Genomic DNA, 21,850 nt, shown 5'->3' with positions numbered 1-21,850 from the left:
TTACATGCCAACCCAGCGTTTTCCTTCATCACCACGAAGGAAAACAGTCTGAGGTCGTCCGAGTTTGGTGATTTTTGTGTCACAGGTCTACGTGTTTAATACAGGGACTTCCACAGCCTTTTCAACAGCGCTGCGGACCGCGAGGGGGCGGGCAGTGTTTTGGAAATGACAGTCTTCATTACAAAGCTTTCCTTTGTTATGAATTAGCATACATGTTTTTATTGAACATTTGAAGAAACAATAAAAAAAACAGAAACTCTTGTAGAGGAGATAAAGTCAGAGATAGAAACGACAGGTGCATCTAGTGCAGGTAGAGCTGCTGCACACAGAGCTCAGCAGCCAGCGCAACAAATCCTGGATCCTTTGCCTTTAGTTAGCATTAGCAGCACATGCTGCCTCTGATGTGAAAGGACCTTCATGCTGCACACTGTGACTCACAGCAATGGTCCCGGGTCAGCCCTGACTTTGTGTTAAACTAATCCTAAAGTAATAATGGTGTTTCTAACCACTGATATAGCACAACTTTATTCTTTCAACAGCTGCTGAAAGTTAGGGGACCTAGCTGCTATCGGATATTTATATAGAGATCCTCCAGCTTCAAACCCTTCAAGGAGTTCAAAAAAGCACCCCTCCGACAGCCAAACCCATCTATTCTCTGATTGGATTGTTACATTTGTGATTGACATGACATTGACCAATCAGATGAAAGGAAGAAAAATAGGGTCAAAATTCGTACTTTTAACTTGCAGGGTTTTTTTTGGCTAAGTCCACACACAAATTCTTTTTACACATACGAAACTGATTTACAAGTACAAAATATTTATGACCACATTCTGAGCCCATACAAGACATTGATCTGGTTGACTTTGTGCTTGATTTTTTATGATTCCTTTTGTGGAAATGCTTCCACATTCAGTTTTCATATCATGGATTGCGTGGAAAACACTGAAGTCGGGTTTTTTCTGTTCACTGAAGTGGGTGATGGCTGAAACTTCCAACGATGGATGATGGCTCGATGAATAATAAAAGGAAGAATGGTTGATACGTCGATCAATGGACAAACTTATTTATGACTGTATGGCTAATAGTCAAGAGCAACATTTAATGGCAGCTCTAAATAATTTTGATTGGACTAGCATACTATCCTGTGATGACACTAATAAATGTTGTGATCTATTATACTCTGCTATTAAAGGGGTCTTGTCACAGTTTCAGAAAGAGAGCCATTTAAAGAAAAGAGTTTATTCCTTGCCTTGGATTAATATTGAATGTAAACAGCTTATGAGACTCAGAGACCAGTTACTTCAAAAATCGTTACAATCTGGATTAAATACTGATCGATTACATTTTATATCGGCAAGGAATAAAGTCACGCAAACTTTGAGAATGGCAAAAGCAAATTTTTTTCATGACTGTAATTAATAGTGCCAAAGGAAACTGTAACCTAATTTAAGATAAGATAAGATAAGATAAGATAAGATAACCTTTATTAGTCCCACACGTGGGAAATTTGTTTTGTCACAGCAGGAAGTGGACAGTGCAAAAGTTATGAGGCAAAAATTAGAATACAATAAGAATAAATACAGTACACAACTGTACAGAATAGAATAAAATAAAATACTATATACAGTAGAATAAAATAAAATAAATATACAATAAGATAAAAATAGAATACAAATACAAATACTATATACAACTGAGTAAAAATACAACGATGACAGAAAGGATTATTGCACTTAGTATTATTGCATATGTATGGATGTGTGTGCTTGATCAGTTAAAGTCTTTATTATGGAGTCTGACAGCAGTGGGGAGGAAAGACCTGCGAAATCTCTCCGTCCCACACCGTGGGTGCCGCAGTCTCCCACTGAAGGAGCTGCTCAGTGCTGTCACAGTCTGCTGCATGGGGTGGGAGATGTTGTCCATCAGGGATGACAGCTTAGCCGCCGTTCTCCTGTCACTCACCACCTCCACTGGGTCCAGAGAAAATATTTGGGAAAATATTAACAAACTCCTTGATAACAGTAAGCATAATGCTGATACAGACCTTGAACTTAAATTTGCCAATGAACTGGTATCAGAGCCTCTCAGCCTAGCTACTAATTTAAATGATTTTCCAAAGTACCATTAATGAAATTGCACAATTGTTTTCTAATTCTTGTGACCCTCAACAAAATATTGGGAATGCCGACACCAAAGAGGATGTTTCTTCTCCAGATTCAAAGTTCAATATTCAGAAAATTACAGAAAATGAAGTAGAAAATATAATCTCTAAATTAAGAAGTTCTAAAGCAAGGGATGAGTTTGGATTTGATACCAATTTCTTGAAGCATTATAAATCTTGTTTTTTGGTGCCTGTGACCCATCTTATTAATTTATCAATGACGCAGGCAGTCGTTCCTCTGAGTTGGAAGGTGGCAAAAGTTACACCAATTTATAAATCGGGTGATAAAACAGACCCTGCTAATTAGCATACTCCCTATCTTTTCAAAGATAGCAGAAACGTGGGTTGTTAACTCTATCATCAAACATCTTAATGACTCCAATCCGGGTTTGCACCCTATGCAATTCGGATTTCGCACTCTTCATTCAACTGAAACGGTTGTCTGTGTTTTTGTTGAGAGAGTGAAATCTTACTTAGACAAGAGCAGTTATGTTGCGGCTGTTTTTCTTGATTTCAAGCGTGCATTTGACACTGTGAATCATCTTAAGCTCTTGTCTAGACTGTCGACATTTTACTTTAGTAATCACACTGTTAAATGGATACAGTCTTATCTATCAGATAGAAAACAATGCGTGCAAATAAAGAATAGCAAGTCATCCTATCTTTACTGTACACAAGGTGTCCCCCAGGGTTCAATTCTAGGCCCCCTGTTATTTTCACTTTATGTAAATGCCTTGCCTAATGTGTGCAAAAATGTGGACACGATTATGTATGCCGATGATACGGTAATTTTTACACAAGCCAAAACTGCTGATGATGCAGCCCATCAGCTTTCACTGGAATTACATGATTTACAAAAATGGCTGAATGACTCATGCTTGTGCCTTAATTTTAAAAAGACTGTATCAATGTTTTTTAGTAAACCTAAAACAACCGTGGCTGCAGTAAAAGTCTGCTTGGGTGCACAAGAATTAATTAATGTTGAGGAATTTAAGTATTTGGGAGTGCTACTAGACTCTAAATTATCCTTTAAAAAACACATTAAAAAAGTAGTGAAAACTGTAAATGTTAATATACAGAACTTCAGACATATCTGCACATCATTAACAGACACAGCAGCGATTACATTCCTGCTCTCTATGATACCGGCTCATATTGAATACTGTATTACAAGTTGGTCCTATACAAGCTCTGCTGCTATTGGGCCAATTGAAGTATGCTACAAAAGAGCATTGAAAATATTAGATAAAAAACCTTTTTCATATCACCATTGTCAAATTTTAGAAAAATACAAGTTTTTAAATTTTACTAATTTCAAATTATTTAAATCTGCCTGTCTAATATACAAAGTTATACATGGTCTGGCGCCTCGACCAATGAGTGATTTTATTAAACAAAAGTCTAGCAGTGTTGTCGGGTCTCGACTGACTCGAGCCACTGTTAGAGGTGATTGTGAACTGGCACTCAGACGGAGCACCTTTTCACAGATGCTCTGTCATATCAGGGAGTGAGCTTCTGGAATAGTCTTCCACTGTCAGTGAGGGAAAGTACAAGTCTACCCATCTTTATGAGTCACCTAAAAGGGCGGCTGAGGGACACACAAACATGTAATCATGTTTAATAATCATGTTTTATATTGGACGGGAAAAAGATTTAGTGTATTACAAAAAGGGAAACAACTGTTAGTGCAATGGGTGAACGCAATATCACGACGGTCAGGGCATGTACAATACTGGGGTTTGTGCAATATAATTGATGTGTTTCTGTTATTGTTATCTATACTGTCCTCTGTGTCCACTCTCCTTGTCATTGTTTGTTCTAGTATAATGTGATCACTGTTTTTGTCCTTGTCACATGACCTGTAAATAGTGTCTCTGTATGTTTTTACTAACTTGTGTTTAACACCAACCTGCCAGAGGGTCTGCAGATGGAAATTAGCCCAAGGCTATAATCTGGCATATTTACATTTGTTAAAATGTTCATTAATATGTATTGCCCCTTTTTCTAAAAAATAAATAAATAAAATAAAGGATCGACAAACGATAGATGGATGGCTGAAAGATAAATCAGAATCAGAGTTGCAGTGTTACACGCCTCTTTGCAGCTACTCTCCACCCCCAAAACTCCATTCCCTTTAAAACCGTGTCAGCTCCCAAACCACCAAAAAAAACAAAGTAAGAAAAAAAAACAATTTAAACCTAAAAATTGACAAAAGGCTATTCTATTCTATTCTATTCTATTCAGTTCTAGAAAGAACAATATAGTGTCCACAACTCCAATAAAACACTGAAATGCAGATTAATAAGCATTAGGTCTCTCTCTTCTAAGTCCTATTAGTACATGAACTAATACTTGTTATTAATCAATAAATTGATTTACTCTGCCTTACAGAAACCTGGTTACTGTGTGATGACTGAATCAACAGCCCTGTGTTATACTAACTGTCAGAGTCCTCAAAGCACAGGCTGAGTGGCGGTGTGGCAGCAACCTTCCACTCCAGCTTGTTAATCAACCAAAGACCCAGACAGAGACATTTAATCTGTTATTAGACTCAATTGGCTTCTCTCAAAATGTAAAAGAACCAATCAACCACTTTAATCACACTCTACTTCCTGTTCTGACATAATACATAGAAACTAAACATTTAACAGTGTTTCGTGAAAACTGTATTTTTAATCCTTAAATTCAAGTTATTGAATTGAGAAAAAAAGAATTAAGACGGACTTTTGCGAGATCTCTCAAAACTAACTCGGGATCTCGCAAAACTTTTGCGATCTCGCAAAAGTTTTAGCCGCATTCTTCGGAGGCCGCCAGCTCGAAGCCAACCGGGAGGTCGAGGCACGATGCGCCGGGAAAGCGGTGTTCCTCCCGGCTGTAGTAGGTCTCGACCTCCCGTTAGCTTCGAGATGGTGGGTGTCAGATCTCCGAAAACGTCGGAGCACTTTTGCAAATATGTGATGTCTTGTAAACAGAGCAGATATCTGACGTTTACACAAAATGGCTTGCATTTGTATAGCGCCTTACTCAGTCCCTAAGGACCCCAAAGCGCTTTACACTACATTCAGTCATTCAATCAATCACACATACATTCACACACTGTGGTAGCTCAGGTGGCAGAGCAGGTCAGCCACTAATCAGAAGGTCGGTGGTTCGATCCCAGGCTGCCTCCTGGCTGCATGCCAAATATCTTTGGGCAAGATACTAACCCGTGTTTGCCTACTGGTGGTGGTCAGAGGGCCCGGTGGCGCCAGTGTCCGCAGCCTCGCCTCTGTCAGTGCACCGCAGGGTGGCTGTGGCTACAACATAGCTGCCATCACCAGTGGGTGTTTACACAACTACATTCACGCCTCAAAATATCTTAAACGTTTATTTTGTGACCCAGAAAGAGTAATATTACAACTAAGTAGATGCCGCCATTGTTGGAATTCAACTTTTGCGAGATCCCAAGTTTGTTTTGAGAGATCTCGCAAAAGTTCATCATAATTTTTTTTCTCCCATGTCCCCTGCGGGGCTCCGTAGTTAATACATTGACTCATTAGTTATTAATCTCTGTCTCTCTTCCACAGCTGTCTTTATGCTGTCTTCCTTCTCTCACCCCAACTGGTCGCAGCAGATGTTGTATGTTATGTTGAAAATTGAATTGATGAATCAATTATTGATGGTTGACGTATGGATGAATGGAACAAATGACGGATGGATGTTGATAAATGGATGAAAGGTTGAGAGAGGGAGGAATAATGGATAGATGAATGACAGATGATACAAGATTGGATTATTGCTGATGGATGGTTGAATGACCGATGAATAGATGAAGGATGGAAAAATGATGGATGAATGCTGACCTTTTACTTCCTTTCTCAGTGACTGTCATGAATCCACCAGCTGGTCTGAGGGCAGGTCCAAAACCAGTTCCTCTACCAGCTCACCTGAGGCCTTAATCACATGTAAAGAAGGCTCCACTAAGGAAATGGGGCTTACTCAAGAGGGGGAGGGGCCGAAGAGATCCAGCAGGTCCAGCAGGTGAGATGACCTCATCAAGACGTATTGGCAGTCAGACCTGAGCTTTCCAGTCCACCCATCACTACAAATCAAAAGTTATTAGGAATCAGAGAAGAGAGGCTTTTCAGGAGAAACTGTTAAATGCTCAGTTTCTGTGGCAGATCTGCCATCTGATTCTACCCGGGAACTCAATGCAGTGTTGAAGTCTTTATTTTCAGCATCTAAATGAATGTTAAAGTCACCTACTATAATCTGAAGTGAAACCTGTAGCCAAGTATGAACAATTTGTTGATCAAATATTGATCCATGTCCTCTGTTATGTTACGCGTAATGCACTTTCCCGCTAACCCCTAACCCTAACCCCCTTCCCGCCACGCCGTGCAAAGCTCTGTGACGTACCAAAAGAAACAAAGTTCAACCACACGATGAAGGAAAACATTCAGTTTTTCACCCAGGGACCTCCAGAGACTTTTCAAAGGCTCTGTGGGGGGAGGACGCACTCTCACTAGTCGGGATAGTTACAAAGCCTTCTTCTTCATGAACGAGCAATACATTTTATTAAAATACAACGCAGACTATGGTACAGGATATAGAGTCAGAAAGATACATGTTTTGACATGGAACAGGCGAATGTAGAGCGCAGCAGCCAGCACAGCAAAAGTTTGGCCCTTGGCTCCAGTGAGCGGTTAGCGCAGCGCACGCCACGTCATTTTTACCCAGCTCTTTCAGTTTTTTATATTTTGGTGTATTTCTATAGTATTGATTATTATTCTAGATTAAGTTCAGTGTCTGTCTGTTTCTTGTTTCCTGTTTTACTTTGGAGGTTCGTGTCTGGTGTCAGTGCGTTCGGTTTATGTTTCCCCTGTCTCGTCAGCTGTGATTTCTCCCAGGTGTGTTCCCCTCCTGTCTCTCATCCCTTGATTACTGTATTACTGTATTTTAGCCCTGTGTTTCCTTTGTTCCCTGTCGCGTTGTTAATGTCTACTCACCCTCAATCTATGCTCTGTGTTTCGGTCCCTGTTTATCTGCCTGTTAGTTTATATTTTCCCAGTGTAGTTAGTCTGCTGTTTATCTGCAACCTGCAAATAAAGCTGTTTACTTTGAGTTCAACTTCGCCTCACTGAATCCTGCATTTTGGGTCCTTCCTCCCTGTAACCTGAAGTGAATGCGACAGAGGTTCCATGCCCAAATTTAACTTAAGCGCCAGCAAGGCGTCAGTAAAGTTTTGTTCAGCCCCAGAGTCAATCAGAGCTCTAAGGGATTGAGTCTTGAGTTTCACTGTTAATTTTGCTGCAATCATGAGACGTGGAGGAGACCATGAACAGGAGACCTCGCTCACCCGTACTCTCTTTTCTACTGGTGGGTGCGGTCTTTTGGCAGAGCCGGACAAACAGTGGCAACATGGCCCTTGCAGCCGGAGTAAAATCACTCCCCGGCCCACAACCACTGATGCCACTCCTCGGGTGAGAGTCTGGAACAACCCAGTTGGATGGGTTGTTCGCTCTCTTCCACACTGTCCGACACCTGATTGCCTCCGCTACCAGTCGCGCCTCCCCCCAGCGCCATCTCCGTGCAACCCAGAGGCCTCTGGGTAATGTACAGGGTGGGCCATTTATATGGATACACCGTAATAACATGGGAATGGTTGGTGATATTGAAGTCCTGTTTGTGGCACATTAGTATATGTGAGGGGGCAAACTCCTCAAGATGGGCGGTGACCATGGTGGCCATTTAGAAGTCGGCTATCTTGGATACAACTTTTGTTTTTTCAATAGGAAGAGAGTCACGTGACACATCAAACTTATTGGTAATGTCACAAGAAAAACAATGGTGTGCTTGGTTTCAACGTAACTTTATTCTTTCATGAGTTATTTACAAGTTTCTCTTTGTTCACAGCCATTGACACGTCGAAGAGGTTAACACGTGAGGATCGAAATTGTGTTGATATCTGGTGAACGCAGTAACCAGGTCATTGCAGCAGATTTCAATGCATGACACCCTACGAGACCACCCATCTCCCATGCTACAGTTAGCAAACTGCTTGCTAAGTTTCGTGAAACTGGTTCAGTGTTGGATTTGCCAAAATGTGGACGCAAGAAAACTCACTAATGAAGAAACATCAGTGGCTGTCCTAGCTTCATTCAGCAAGAGCCCACAGCGTAGCACTCGCCGCATGTCACTGGAGAGTGGGATTAGTCAAACATCCCTCCGGCGGATGTTAGCTACTCACAAATGGCACCCTTACAAACTCCAGCTACTGCAGCATCTCAACGAGGATGACCCAGATCGGCGCACAGAATTTGCAGAATGGGCAAAACAAAAACTGGAACAGGACCCTCAGTTCACGCAGAAGATTTTGTTCAGTGATGAGGCAAACTTTTATGTGAATGGTGAAGTTAACAAACAAAACCACCGCTATTGGTCTGACACTAACCCACACTGGATGGATCCCTCCAAGACTGTTGGACCAACAAAAGTGATGGTATATGGGGTACAACGATAGTGGGTCCATTCTTCATCAATGGAAACCTCAAGGCCACTGGATATTTGAAATTGCTACATGATGATGTGTTTCCCTCTTTATGCACTGAAGCTGGCACGTTCCCTGAGTTTTTGCAGCAAGATGGTCAATGACCTGGTTACTGCGTTCACCAGATATCAACACAATTTCGATCCGGTCCTCACGTGTTAACCTCTTCGACATGTCAATGGCTGTGAACAAAGAGAAACTTGTAAATAACTCATGAAAGAATAAAGTTGCGTTGAAACCAAGCACACCATTGTTTTTCTTGTGACATTACCAATAAGTCTGATATGTCACATGGCCCTCTTCCTATTGAAGAAACAAAAGTTCTATCCAAGATGGCCGACTTCTAAATGGCCACCATGGTCACCACCCATCTTGAGGTGTTTGCCCCCTCACATATACTAATGTGCCACAAACAGGACTTTAATATCACCAACCATTCCCATGTTATTACGGTGTATCCATATAAATGGCCCACCCTGTAGTTTCCAGCTCCCTGATGCACCTGTAGACACTCGTCCACCTTCACACACAGTGTAATCACATCAGAAAGACTTTTAGGCACCTCCCTCATCACCAATGTTTCCTCTAAGCTGCGCACGTGCGCAATTGCACACTGCTGGCACGCTCTATGCGCACAGAAAATCTGCGTTGCGCACACAAAAAAAAAAATCTCACCTGAATTGAAATTAAAATTAAAACAATTCTGTTTTGTAGTGTCAGTCAGTGACTGGCTGCTCCCGTATGCCACCTTAGCCCATAGTCCAGCCAATGATGCGATTCACATTCGTATATACAGTACGCAGCCAATCAACGTGGTTGACAGGCTCTGACAGCGTCCTTATGTGCCGACACCGGTGTTTTAGCAAAGCGGCTGATGTGGAGTGAAGCCACGTTAATGACAACGTGTACAACCATTGGAGATGTGAGCAGGACAGACGGAACAACTGATGGACAAAGTGTGGACTTTATACCAGTTTTTAAATTGTGTTGATCGGCCACGTGAAACCAGAGTTGTCATTTAAAAAATCTGCAATGTTTGGTTTCCTTCCTGAATACTGTCGTTGTTTATATTTACTGCGGGAAGAAACGGTAAAAACTGCGTTTTATAAGGAAAATGCTCGAAAGCCTGTGAGCAAAAACAAACCCCCCTCTCTCTTTCCTATTCGACCAAAAATGCACCATGTCGACCAATCAAAAAATGATATGGCAACGTGGCATCTAGTTGTTAAGAAACGGGGGGAAGTTTTAAGAGTGACGGCGGTGTTTTGAGATGTGAGAGATTTGCGACGTTTAGCGCAAATCTTGTGTAGTTAGTGTGTAGTTAGTGTGTCCCCCACATTGGACAATCGGACCATCTCTCCCTGTTCCTCACACCTCGGTATTCACCACTCATCCAACGTGTGAAACCTGCTGTGAGGACAATTAAAGTGTGGCCAGAGGGGACAGACGCAGTGCTCCAGGACAGATTTAAAAACACAGACTGGAATATGTTCACCCACACAGACCTGGACCAGTACGCCTCATCTGTACTGGATTACATCTCCAAAACCACAGACAGTGTCACCACCCAGAAACGGATCACCATGTACCCCAACCAGAAGCCTTGGATGAACCGGGATGTTCGTCTCCTCCTGAAGGCCCGCAACACCGCCTTTAGGTCAGGAGATGCACACGCCTACAGCACAGCCAGGGCTAATCTAAAGAAGGGCATCAAAAAAGCCAAACACCATTACAAAAAGAAGGTAGAAGAACACTTCTCCAACTACAACCCCCGACGCAATCTGGCAAGGACTCCAGACCATCACAGACTACAGGACCACCAAACCCTCCCCCGCATCCTCTGATGTCTCCTTCCTCAACGAGCTCAACAACTTTTATGCTCGTTTTGAGCGAGGGAACCCCACAACCACAACCAAAGCAGACATGACGCCAGACCACCAACCTATGACTCTCTCCCCCACCGATGTAGGAGCGGTGCTGAGCAGGATCAATGTCCACAAGGCTGCAGGCCCTGATGGCATCCCCGGGCGTGTTCTCAGAGCGTGTTCTGGGGAGCTTGCAGGAGTGCTCACAGACATATTCAATCTGTCCTTGGCCCACGCTGTGGTACCGGCCTGCTTCAAATCCACCTCCATCGTCCCGATACCCAAAAACTCCAACCCATCTTGCCTCAATGACTACCGCCCAGTAGCACTCACCCCCATCATCACTAAGTGCTTAGAGCAGCTGGTCCTAGCACACTTCAAATCCTGTCTCCCCCCCACCCTGGACCCCCACCAATTCGCATACCGCCAGAACAGGAGCACAGAGGATGCAGTCTCCATCGCACTGCACTCTGTCCTCTCACACCTGGACAACAACAACACCTACGCCAGAATGCTGTTTATAGACTTCAGTTCAGCATTCAATACAATCCACCCCTCACAACTCATCAGGAAACTGACAGACCTGGGTATCAGCTCCCTCATCTGCAAATGGTTACTGGACTTCCTGACCAACCGCCCCCAACATGTCCGGCTGGATAACCGCTGCTCATCTACCATCACAATGAACACCGGTGTACCACAAGGCTGTGTGATGAGCCCTTTCCTCTACTCCCTCTTCACGCACGACTGCAGACCTGCTGATGGTTCCAACACCATCATTAAGTTTGCAGATGACACCACGGTGATTGGCCTCATCAGTGACAACGATGAGGCCGCCTACAGGGAGGAGGTGGATCGTCTGGCTGAGTGGTGCGACAGAAACAACCTGCTGCTTAACACCGAGAAGACCAAGGAGCTCATCGTGGACTACAGGAGGAATGCTGACCCACATCCACCCATCCACATTAAGGGGACGGCTGTGGAGCGTGTGAGCAGCTTCAAGTTCCTGGGAGTCCACATCTCCGAGGATCTCACCTGGACGACCAACTGCTCCAAGCTGGTCAAGAAGGCTCACCAGCGCCTCTTCTTCTTGAGGACTCTGAGGAAGAACCACCTGTCCTCAGACATCCTGGTGAACTTCTATCGCTGCACCATCGAGAGCATCCTGACCAACTGTATAACAGTCTGGTACGGGAACTGCTCTGCCTCGGACCGGAAGGCGTTGCAGAGGGTCGTGAAAACTGCCCAGCGCATCGCCGGAGCACCACTTCCTGCCATAAAAGACATCTACAGGAAGCGGTGTCTGAAAAGGGCTGGGAAAATCATCAAAGACCCCAGTCACCCATCACATGGACTCTTCACCCTCCTGCCCTCTGGGAGGCGCTACAGGAGCCTCCGGACTAAGACCACCAGGTACCGGAACAGCTTCTTCCCCACAGCTGTCAGACTCCTGAACTCTGCCTCCTGACATCTGACCCACGTTAAACTCATGGACTGAACATACACACACCCACAATGGACAACTGTACCCTCAAACACAATAATAACATGGACTGAACCACCACTCACAACCACCAGCACTTTATATAGCCTCTGTAGGAATTATATCTCACTTATCTTAACTGCACTACTGTATAGCTCTGTGTAAATAATCATTCTGTACATTCGATAATCTTTAATCCTACAACTGTTTACAACTTGCATAGTTCCCATTTCTGTATAGCTGTATATCCCAGATTCTGTAAAGTTATTTATTTCATATTCTGTATAGTTTTTCATATTTATATCCTGTTCATATCCTGTACATAGCTTGTACTCACTACAGCCTGTACATACTTATAGTTATAGAATATTCACAACATACTTCATACCGTGTACATTATAACATACCATAATAGACCCATTTCTGTAATATACTCACATATCTATATTATTGCTAATATATATTGTAATATATCTATATCACTAAAGCACTTCTGGATGGATGCAAACTGCATTTCGTTGCCCTGTACCTGTGCATGTGCAATGACAATAAAGTTGAATTCTATTCTATTCTATTCTATTCTATTCTATTCTAGTTAGTGTGTAGTGTAGTCAACAGTGTTGTTGTGTGTCAGAACAATGAGGCGACTGCTGAGTGTCACAGGTGTTACAGCAGTGACACATCTGCTGCTGTCAGGCCTGCAGGTATCAGGCTGTTGTTCTCCTTCATCTCATAGTGGACAGAAATTATTTTTTGGAGCGACACAAATAATTTGTGCGGCATCAGATTTGATGCAGAACAGCTGATTGTTCTGTAAATAGTTTGAAATGTTTATTTAAAAATGCACTGGCTGCATTTAAAACTTTGTTGTTTGCCAAACGGAGTTACTTTTTTGAGGAGTAACTATATAATTATTTGCCCAACATTGGTCATTATATGCTGTATTTTGCAGACAGAGTTACAGACTCTCTCCCAGACCACAGACTCATAATACAAGAGCTTTATGAAAAAAAGAAAGAAAAAGAAAGTTGTGTTTTCGAAATTGGAGTTCAAGTTATTTTTACTTCCAACAGTGTTAACATGCTACACAGGCCAATGGCTAGATTTTTTTTTTAACATTTTCATTGTAAGTGGGCTAAAGCAGTTTAAAAGTAGTCTAACATAAACGCTGTAATTTGATCATTATCTTATCTTATCTTATCTTATCTTATTTTAATAAACCATGTAACTTGGATGGATTAGATGACCATGACCACAGTGACCACAGTGCACACGTCTGCTGTTGCTCACAGTGGTCCAAGGGATGCTCAGGGAGTTTGTGTGTTCGCTCAGACACATGAAACATTAGAGGGAACATTGCTCATCACTAATTCATTCTTCAGCTCATCACAAACATTATTCAGCAGGGTATCAATGCCGACTGTCCCCATCCGGTTTCCTCAGCCAATATCCAAAACTGGAGTCCGCTGAGTCCATGCCATCGTTATTGTTACGGTTCAACAGTGAGGACTCAAGCGCGGGACTCCTGAATCAGCTGTACACAATCATTTATTTACAGGATCCAGCTTGTGTATTTACAGGAAGTGCAGGGCAGTGCTATATTTATTTAAGCTCCGGGGAAATCCAAGGGGGTGGTCATGCGTTCTCCAAACTCTCCACACTCACGGCCACAGGTTCACTCGTCCACACTCGACACCAAGAATCACACAGGGAGGGAATCCAGGAGGTCTGTAGACAGGGAGACGAGGATTAGTTACACAGTTCACTTCCAAACACTTGACTTAGCTTAGCTGTAGACTTGACTTTCACTAACGCGTGGCAGACAACGATCCAGCGAAGAACAGCAGTCACCTCCTGGCTTAAATGCTGGCCACCCTGGCTCAGGTGTTTCCTCTCACGAGGGCGTGAACCCACAATGAGTTCTGTCCCGGCGATAGAGAAGAGGAGAGAGAGAGAGAGAGAGAGTGGAAGTTGGAGTTAATATCATATCTGTTATTAACCTCTGTCTCTCTTCCACAGCATGTCTTTATCCTGTCTTCCTTCTCTCACCCCAACCAATCACAGCAGATGGCCCCGCCCCTCCCTGAGCCTGGTTCTGCCGGAGGTTTCTTCCTGTTAAAAGGGAGTTTTTCCTTCCCACCGTTGCCAAAGTGCTGCTCATAGGGGGTCATATGATTGTTGGGTTTTTCTCTGTATCTATGAAGCGCCTTGAGGCGATTTATGTTGTGATTTGGCGCTATATAAATAAAATTGAATTGAATTGAGAGAAAGATCAGCTGGACACTGACTCCTGGCCGTGACACTTATCATATGTTCGACACATCCGTCTGAAGCTCCTTCTGACCTCTCACAGCAAACATCACATCTGTATGTTCTCTCTCATTTTCTTCATTCGTCAGCTCCTAAAAATACTCCTGCCACCTTGTAAACACAAACTGTTCACCCATGAGGGTTAGGGTTTTCTTTCTATCTCTGTCCTGCTGCACATCTTTTCCAGCTCGATTGCTCTGCATATCCAGTCAGTACAAGTCTTCTTCTCTTTCCTTAGTGTCCGGTTTCACGTTGCCACCTCTGCGGTACGCCTAACCTCCCAGTACTTCTGCCTACTTCATCTCCCTCACTATCCCACTATTTCTGTGACGGCCCTTTCCTTTGAATACTTTCCTGTGCTTCCTGATTTTTGCACAAAGTCTCCTTTTTCCTCTGTCCAGAGGAAACACCAGACACCATCCCAGTCCCAGTACTACCAAATTCTCTTCTACCTGACAGCCAGGCTGTGGGCCATGCACACTGACAACATTCAACATCAAGCCTTCGATTTCCAGCTTCAAACTCATTGTCCTGTCGGACACTCTTCATCTTCACTCGCTCTTCCTCACCATGGTAGAACAGCTTCAGTCTGCCTCCTGTGCACCTGGCCTTACTTCCCTTCCACCTGGACTCCTGCACACATAAGATATCTATCTTCTTTCTCTCCATCATACCAGCCTTCTCTCTCTTTGCATTTAGTCTGTCTCACTGCCTCCTCACATGCCTTCTCCTCTTACTTTGTCATTGGCTAACAGCAGCAGTGTTTCTATGAGCATCCCGTTAGCCATCGTTGTTAACCCAGCGCTGACTGCTCCGATATGCAAATCTCAGTTTTGGTGATCCGCAGGTTTGATTTGGCAAAGATGCCCTTCCTGAAGCAGCCCTCCCCATGTAGTGCCAGGCTGGGGTCCAGCACTAGAATTACACTAGCTTGGCCCCTTAAAGAAGCATTGGGACAGATTGCTTTTCAGGTTCTGATTCTTTAAACTGATTAAATCACAGCTCACTAATCAACAATAAACTTCTCCTGCAGATTCAGCTGTGTTCCAATAAAAGATGTTGGCGTGAAGCAATTTGATGTCACTGCAGGTGAACAGGTGAGGCTCATTTCTTTGTCATTCATTAATTATTAGTAATGTATTCATGAAAAGGCCCCAGTTCAAATGTAAGATTGGATTTAATAACATGTTTATTGTTCTACATCTGTCAATTCAATTCAATTCAATTTTATTTATATAGCGCCAAATCACAACATAAGTCGCCTCAAGGCGCTTCATAGATACAGAGAAAAACCCAACAATCATATGACCCCCTATGAGCAAGCACTTTGGCGACAGTGGGAAGGAAAAACTCCCTTTTAACAGGAAGAAACCTCCGGCAGAACCAGGCTCAGGGAGGGGCGGGGCCATCTGCTGTGATTGGTTGGGGTGAGAGAAGGAAGACAGGATAAAGACATGCTGTGGAAGAGAGACAGAGGTTAATAACAGATATGATCCAATGCAGAGAGGTCTGTTAACACATAGTGAGTGAGAAAGGTGACTGGAAAGGAAAAACCCAATGCATCATGGGAATCCCCTGGCAGCCTATGTCTATTGCAGCATAACTAAGGGAGGATTCAGGGTCACCTGGTCCAGCCCTAACTATATGCTTTAGCAAAAAGGAAAGTTTGAAGCCTGATCTTGAAAGTAGAGATAGTGTCTGTCTCCCGAATCCAAACTGGAAGCTGGTTCCACAGAAGAGGGGCCTGAAAACTGAAGGCTCTGCCTCCCATTCTACTTTTAAATACTCTAGGAACAACAAGTAGGCCTGCAGAGCGAGAGCGAAGTGCTCTAATAGGGTGATATGGTACTACAAGGTCATTAAGATAAGAAGGGGCCTGATTATTTAAGACCTTGTATGTGAGGAGCAGGATTTTGAATTCAATTCTGGACTTAACAGGAAGCCAATGAAGGGAAGCCAAAACAGGAGAAATCTGCTCTCTCTTTCTAGTCCCTGTCAGGACTCTTGCTGCAGCATTTTGGATTAGCTGAAGGCTTTTCAGGGAGTTTTTAGGACTTCCTGATAATAATGAATTACAGTCGTCCAGCCTGGAAGTAATAAATGCATGAACTAGTTTTTCAGCGTCACTCTGAGACAGGATATTTCTAACTTTAGAGATGTTGCGCAAATGGAAGAAAGCAGTCTTACATATTTGTTTAATATGTGCGTTGAAGGACATGTCCTGGTCAAAAATGACTCCAAGGTTCCTCACCGCGTTACTGGAGGCCAAGGTAATGCCATCCAGAGTAAGAATCTGATTAGATACCATATTTCTAAGATTTTCAGGGCCGAGTACAATAACCTCAGTTTTATCTGAATGAAGAAGCAGAAAGTTAGCGGCCATCCAGGTCTTTATGTCTTTAAGACATTCCTGCAGTTTAACTCATTGGTGTGTGTTATCTGGCTTCATGGACAGATAGAGCTGGGTGTCATCAGCATAGCAGTGTAAATGTATGCTATGTCTTCTAATGATGCTGCCTAAGGGAAGCATGTATAATGTAAACAGAATTGGTCCTAGCACTGAACCCTGTGGAACTCCATAATTAACCTCAGTGTGTGAAGAGGACTCTCCATTTACATGCACAAACTGGAGTCTATTAGATAGATATGATACAAACCACTGCAGTGCAGTACCTGTAATACCTACAGCATGTTCTAATCGCTCTAATAGGATATTATGGTCGACAGTATCGAATGCTGCACTAAGGTCTAGCAGGACAAGCACAGAGATGAGTCCACTGTCAGAGGCCATAAGAAGATAGTTGGTTGGTGTTACTAAGGCTGCTCCTGTCGTATCATCATAATGATCATCATCTCTGGTTAATTATTAGAAACAGGTTGAAGCACAACCTGTTAAACTTTCCCATAAACACATGTTGAAGGTAACCCAGGTAGCAAGATGACATTGAATTGATGTTTGTCTGAATTATCATTATGGTTGAAACCTCAATGAATCAGCATTAAAATACTAATGAAACCTGATGATATCATAGTCATGACACTAGAATAACACTGATTCATAGTTGTCCCATTATAATTGATTGCTGATCTATTTAGTTGACTAGGTGACACAATCAGGTTGAAAACTCCATCCATCCAACCATCCAATTGCTTCTACGTCTCTGCGGCCGCATCGTGGAGCAGCAGCCCAAGCAGAGAAGCCCAGACCCTCCCTCTCCCTAGGCACTTCCGCTAGATTGTCCGGGGGAACGCAGAGATATAGTCTCTCCAGTGTGTCCAGTGTGAGTTTAGAGTGTCTAGAAGAGAGTATATCTCTTCTAGACGAGAGTATATCTCATCTAAACACTATATCGACCGGTAAATCAAGCGCTTCGCTTTTACAATCAGCTCTCTCTTCACCTCGACAGACCGGTACAGTGTCTGCATCACTGCAGCTGCAGCACCAATCCGTCTGTCAATCTCCTGCTTCCCTCACTCGTGAACAAGATCCCGAGATCCTTAAACTCCTCCACTTGGGGCAGCAACTGTTCCCTGACCTGGAATGGGCACTCCACCCATTTTTTTTTTTTTTGTGTCCCGTTTGGATCTTTAGCATCAGAATTGTTGTCTTAAGGCCAAGAAAGATGCCAAGCGGATTTATTTTACCAAGTGGATCATCATGGCCTTGCCATATTGGTCCATTTGATTGACCTTTATTATAATTATGAATTTATTTTATTTTCAGTTGCTACAAACGGGACAGACATGACTGGGGGATAGGACAGGGAGAAAGAATGAAAGAAAGAGAGGGAGAGAAAGAAAACCAAAGGGGAGAAGAGACGGTGAGAAGGGGAGAAGAAAGAAAAAAAAAAAAAGAAAAAAAACACCTGGGTCACCTGTATGGAGAAAAAAAACAGAAGAGAAAGCAAACAACAAAGAGCAACATAATAAGAAAAAGCACCATCACAATAAACTAGCTAGCAGTAGATATCAGTAGATACTAAATAATAAACGATATTGTGCAGCACGCAAGATAGACAGCGCACAATGTGCTTTGAGGCAGCAGCCAAGAAAGCTGTAGTCCGCGTCTGTGAATACCCGTGTGTACACCTGTGTGCACACCTGTGTGGATCAGCATGCTTGCATTCCAAAGGTTTCTCCATATAACGATCTGCTAGGGAGTGTGGGGAGCCACAGCCCCGTCCTCCAGGGCATGAAGCAGGTATGGAGGAGATCAAAACTCCAGACATCCAGAGGCCCCCAGAACACAAGAGACCAAGGAAGACCAACAGAGGGGCAGCCGCGCCACTGTCCCAGAAAGAGCTGAGGAGAGTCCCAGATGAGGGCTCACTCAGCAGCCGCAGAGCAGAAGCCAGGGGGAGTTGCAGTGACGCGCCCGTGAGCTCCGCCGGCAGCCAGCTGTGCCTGAGTGACCGAGCCCCAGGCCGAGAGGCCGGGGGCACCCCACCTCCGAAGTGGCCCGAGCGAGCCCCAGCCTCCAGGCCCCGATAAGCGGCTGCCAAGGAGTGAGCCGGTGTGTACCTGGACGCCCACCCCCGGACACAAAGAACCACCAACGCACCGATACCTGAGGGAGTCCGCCACTGGCAGGGGAAGTGGTGGTAGGGGGAGATAGGCCTCCAAACCTCCCTCCACCCGCTCATTGTAGTGTTGATGCATGTGTGTTCTAAGGTGCATTTAAAACCCAGGAGGGCATGGAGCTACCTGCCAGAGAGCAGCAGGAGCACATAGTCCCTCCTGCTAGCCCTCAATGTCTACGTGTATTTAAAATTGAGAGGTGGGCAACGATGCCAGGGGTGGGGTGTACACCCTGATGGTAATTTGGAGTCCGTGTATCGTGCCCACCCCCAAGATCCTATATGTATGTGTAATGAGAGTGTGAGTAATGTGAATGTCTAAGTTGTGGGATAAAATTGAGGCAGAGGCAGAGGGGGGGGGGGGGGTAGCCTCCTCTGCACCCTGGTGACATACCCCTACTCCAAGGCCCTGCATGTGTGGGTGGTTGTGGTGGAGCGGGAAGAGGGAGGCAGCTGGAGATGGAGAGGGAAGGAAGGGAGGGGCAGGTGACCCCTCCCTAGGGCCAGCTCCCCCGCTGACCCCAGTAGGCACCCCCATACTCCGCGACCTGCCAGGGAAAGGGGGCCCAGGCCCATCCAGACTGGGGCCCAGCGCCGCAGCGCCCCCCGGCCCCACAGAGCCCGGGACAGTCCACCCAACCCCACCACAGAGAAAACTGCACCCACCCCACCATCCACTCATCTTCCAGACTACATGAGACAATAGACGCCCAGGCTGAGATCTTCCTCCACCTCTCCTGTATCTCCCCCTCCTGCAGAGAGTTCCTGAGGAGAGGAAAGCTCCACCCATTTTCAGGTGAGACCCATGGCCTCAGATTTGGAGGTGCTGATTTTCATTTCCACCGCTTCACACTTGTCTGTGAACCACTCCAGTGCGAGCTGGAGGCCATCACCTGATAAAGCCAACAGAATCACTTTGTCTGCACAAAGCAGAGATGAGATTCTGAGATTCTGCCACTTGGTTACGCCTAGAAATTCTTTCCGTAAAAATTATGAACAGAATCGGTGAAAAAGGCAGCCCTGGCGGAGCCCACCAGGAACGAGTCCGACTTATGGTGTTTCCAGTTTTCGTTGACTGCAACTTTACCCTGACCTCTGACCAACTTTATTTTCATTCTAACAACCAATCCCTCATCTCTCAGCCCATCAGAGTCCCTGGTGTTCCTCCTCCGTCTCCATGGAGATGTCTGACCCACACGATGTCACGTGACATGTTGTACGGGATTTTGTTTCGCTGTTCTCAGCTGCCCTCGGACCACCTGCCCCCACGTATCAACAGCACGCTACCACCCACCATCTGCAGAAAACTGCCACTGCCGCTACAGAGGAGTGAGTACCTGTTCTCTGACTTTTAGAATGCAAGTCAATGTCAGCACTCACCTGCCTTCCTCCACAGGTAACCGCTCTTACTCTGACAGCTTATTGGCTCTGAGGTCTGGAGTTAAACACATGCCGCTCCCACGAGCTTCATCACAGCTGGACTGGCTTCACCTGGAGAGCACTCAAGCCTTCAGAGGTAACAGTCACTGCACTCAAACTTATCAAACTCCTGGATGGAAGGAGGATTAAATTATGATGAGGCTTTCTTGTCTCGTTGGGACAGATTTAGATAGACTGTTTCTTCTCTACTCTGACACTCAAAGCGCTTTACACAACTTGCCTCAGTTGCACAATACCTTTTTTCTATGTAAATGCTTTCTATCTAACATTTACACATGTTCATACTCCGATGGATGCAACAGAGAGCAAATTGGGGTTAATATCTTGCCCAAAGACATAGACTGGAGCAGATGGGCATCGAACCTCCAGCCTTGCGATTAGTAGGTGACCTGCTATATCTCCTGAGCTCTAGCCACCTTAGTTAGTCTCTAACCTCCAGATTCCATCCAATTCAGTTTTATTTATACAGCGCCAAATCACAACAAGGAGACAGTAGACCCTACAATAATAGATGCAGAGACAAACCCAACAATCGTATGATCCCCTATGAGCAGCACTTTGGCGACAGTGGGAAGGAAAAACTCCCTTTTAACAGGAAGAAACCTCCGGCAGAACCAGGCTCAGGGAGGGGCGGGGCCATCTGCTGCGACTGGGTGGGGTGAGAGAAGGAAGACAGGATAAAGACATGCTGTGGAAGAGAGACAGAGGTTAATAACAGATATGATTCAATGCAGAGAGGTCTGTTAATACATAGTGAGTGAAGGAGAAACAGTGCCTGTTCTTTGCTCCCAGCGCTATTGAAAACTGATTTTAAGGTCCTTAAATGTGTCGCGTTTCTGACCTGGTAATGATGCACACTCCCAGAGGTCAGTGAGGTCAACTGAGCAGGGCTCCTGGTTTCACCGAGGAGCAGATTAAAGCTCAGAGATCAGTTAGGACCTCAGCAACCCTCAGCATCCTCCAAACCGTCTGGAAACTAATTTACGGAGATGGCAGAAGGGGTGGACCACTTCGAGCTGATAGGCAGGAAACAGGAACTCAAATAACTGCTTGTTACAGGCAAAATTACTTAAGGACCGCCTCCTGTGGTCACATGACTCACCGTTGGTCACATCTGGTTTGTTGTTTGTCTGTTGTTGCGAAGCCGCCACCCTCTCTTAGTTAGCTGGTTGTTCACCTGTTCACAGCGGACATCAATCAGACACAACGCACACTGGGGGTGACATCACAGAGCTCCGCCCTGGAGGACAGGTGAGACACCTCATTTATTTTCCGTGTAATATTGCTGACATCACAGTGACATCACGGCTCCCCTTCCCTCAGTGACATCACAGCCTGCTCCCTCTCAGGTGAAGTCCTCCAACTGGAAGAGATTCTTCAGCAGCTGCAGCTCGACCTGCTAAAGGTAAAGCGCATTAAACTGATGTCATGGAGGCAAGCGGATGACATCATCGCATTGACTTGTGTCCATGTTGTGTTCAG

General features: G+C 44.6%; 1 protein-coding gene across 10 annotated transcripts in view; it reads left to right on the top strand.

Moving 5' to 3' along the window:
- LOC146573463 (signal-induced proliferation-associated 1-like protein 2) overlaps positions 1 to 21,850 on the top strand; it is a 39,774-nt gene that overhangs the window by 17,275 nt on the left and 649 nt on the right. For 4 of the 10 annotated variants that reach the window (XM_085278342.1, XM_085278350.1, XM_085278343.1 and 1 more), the window contains 6 exons: positions 6,026 to 6,184; positions 15,385 to 15,448; positions 20,071 to 20,257; positions 20,325 to 20,444; positions 21,556 to 21,619; positions 21,692 to 21,773. In XM_085278342.1, coding sequence (XP_085134468.1) covers positions 6,026 to 6,184; positions 15,385 to 15,448; positions 20,071 to 20,257; positions 20,325 to 20,444; positions 21,556 to 21,619; positions 21,692 to 21,773 — 676 coding nt within the window. Of the gene's footprint in view, positions 1 to 975; positions 6,185 to 15,384; positions 15,449 to 17,447; positions 18,159 to 18,508; positions 19,725 to 20,070; positions 20,258 to 20,324; positions 20,445 to 21,555; positions 21,620 to 21,691; positions 21,774 to 21,850 lie in introns of those variants that run through there. The other 6 variants (XR_014892842.1, XM_085278344.1, XM_085278346.1 and 3 more) reach the window with 6 other exon arrangements.

The sequence above is a fragment of the Mchenga conophoros genome, linkage group LG6 (genome assembly GCF_057382185.1).
Source record: "Mchenga conophoros isolate Kocher_MC1m ecotype Shallow Benthic linkage group LG6, M_conophoros_male_GT1.1, whole genome shotgun sequence".
NCBI classification, from domain to species: Eukaryota; Metazoa; Chordata; class Actinopteri; order Cichliformes; family Cichlidae; genus Mchenga; species Mchenga conophoros.
Note: the sequence above shows the minus strand (reverse complement) of the source record. Positions and strands in the feature narration are given on the sequence as shown.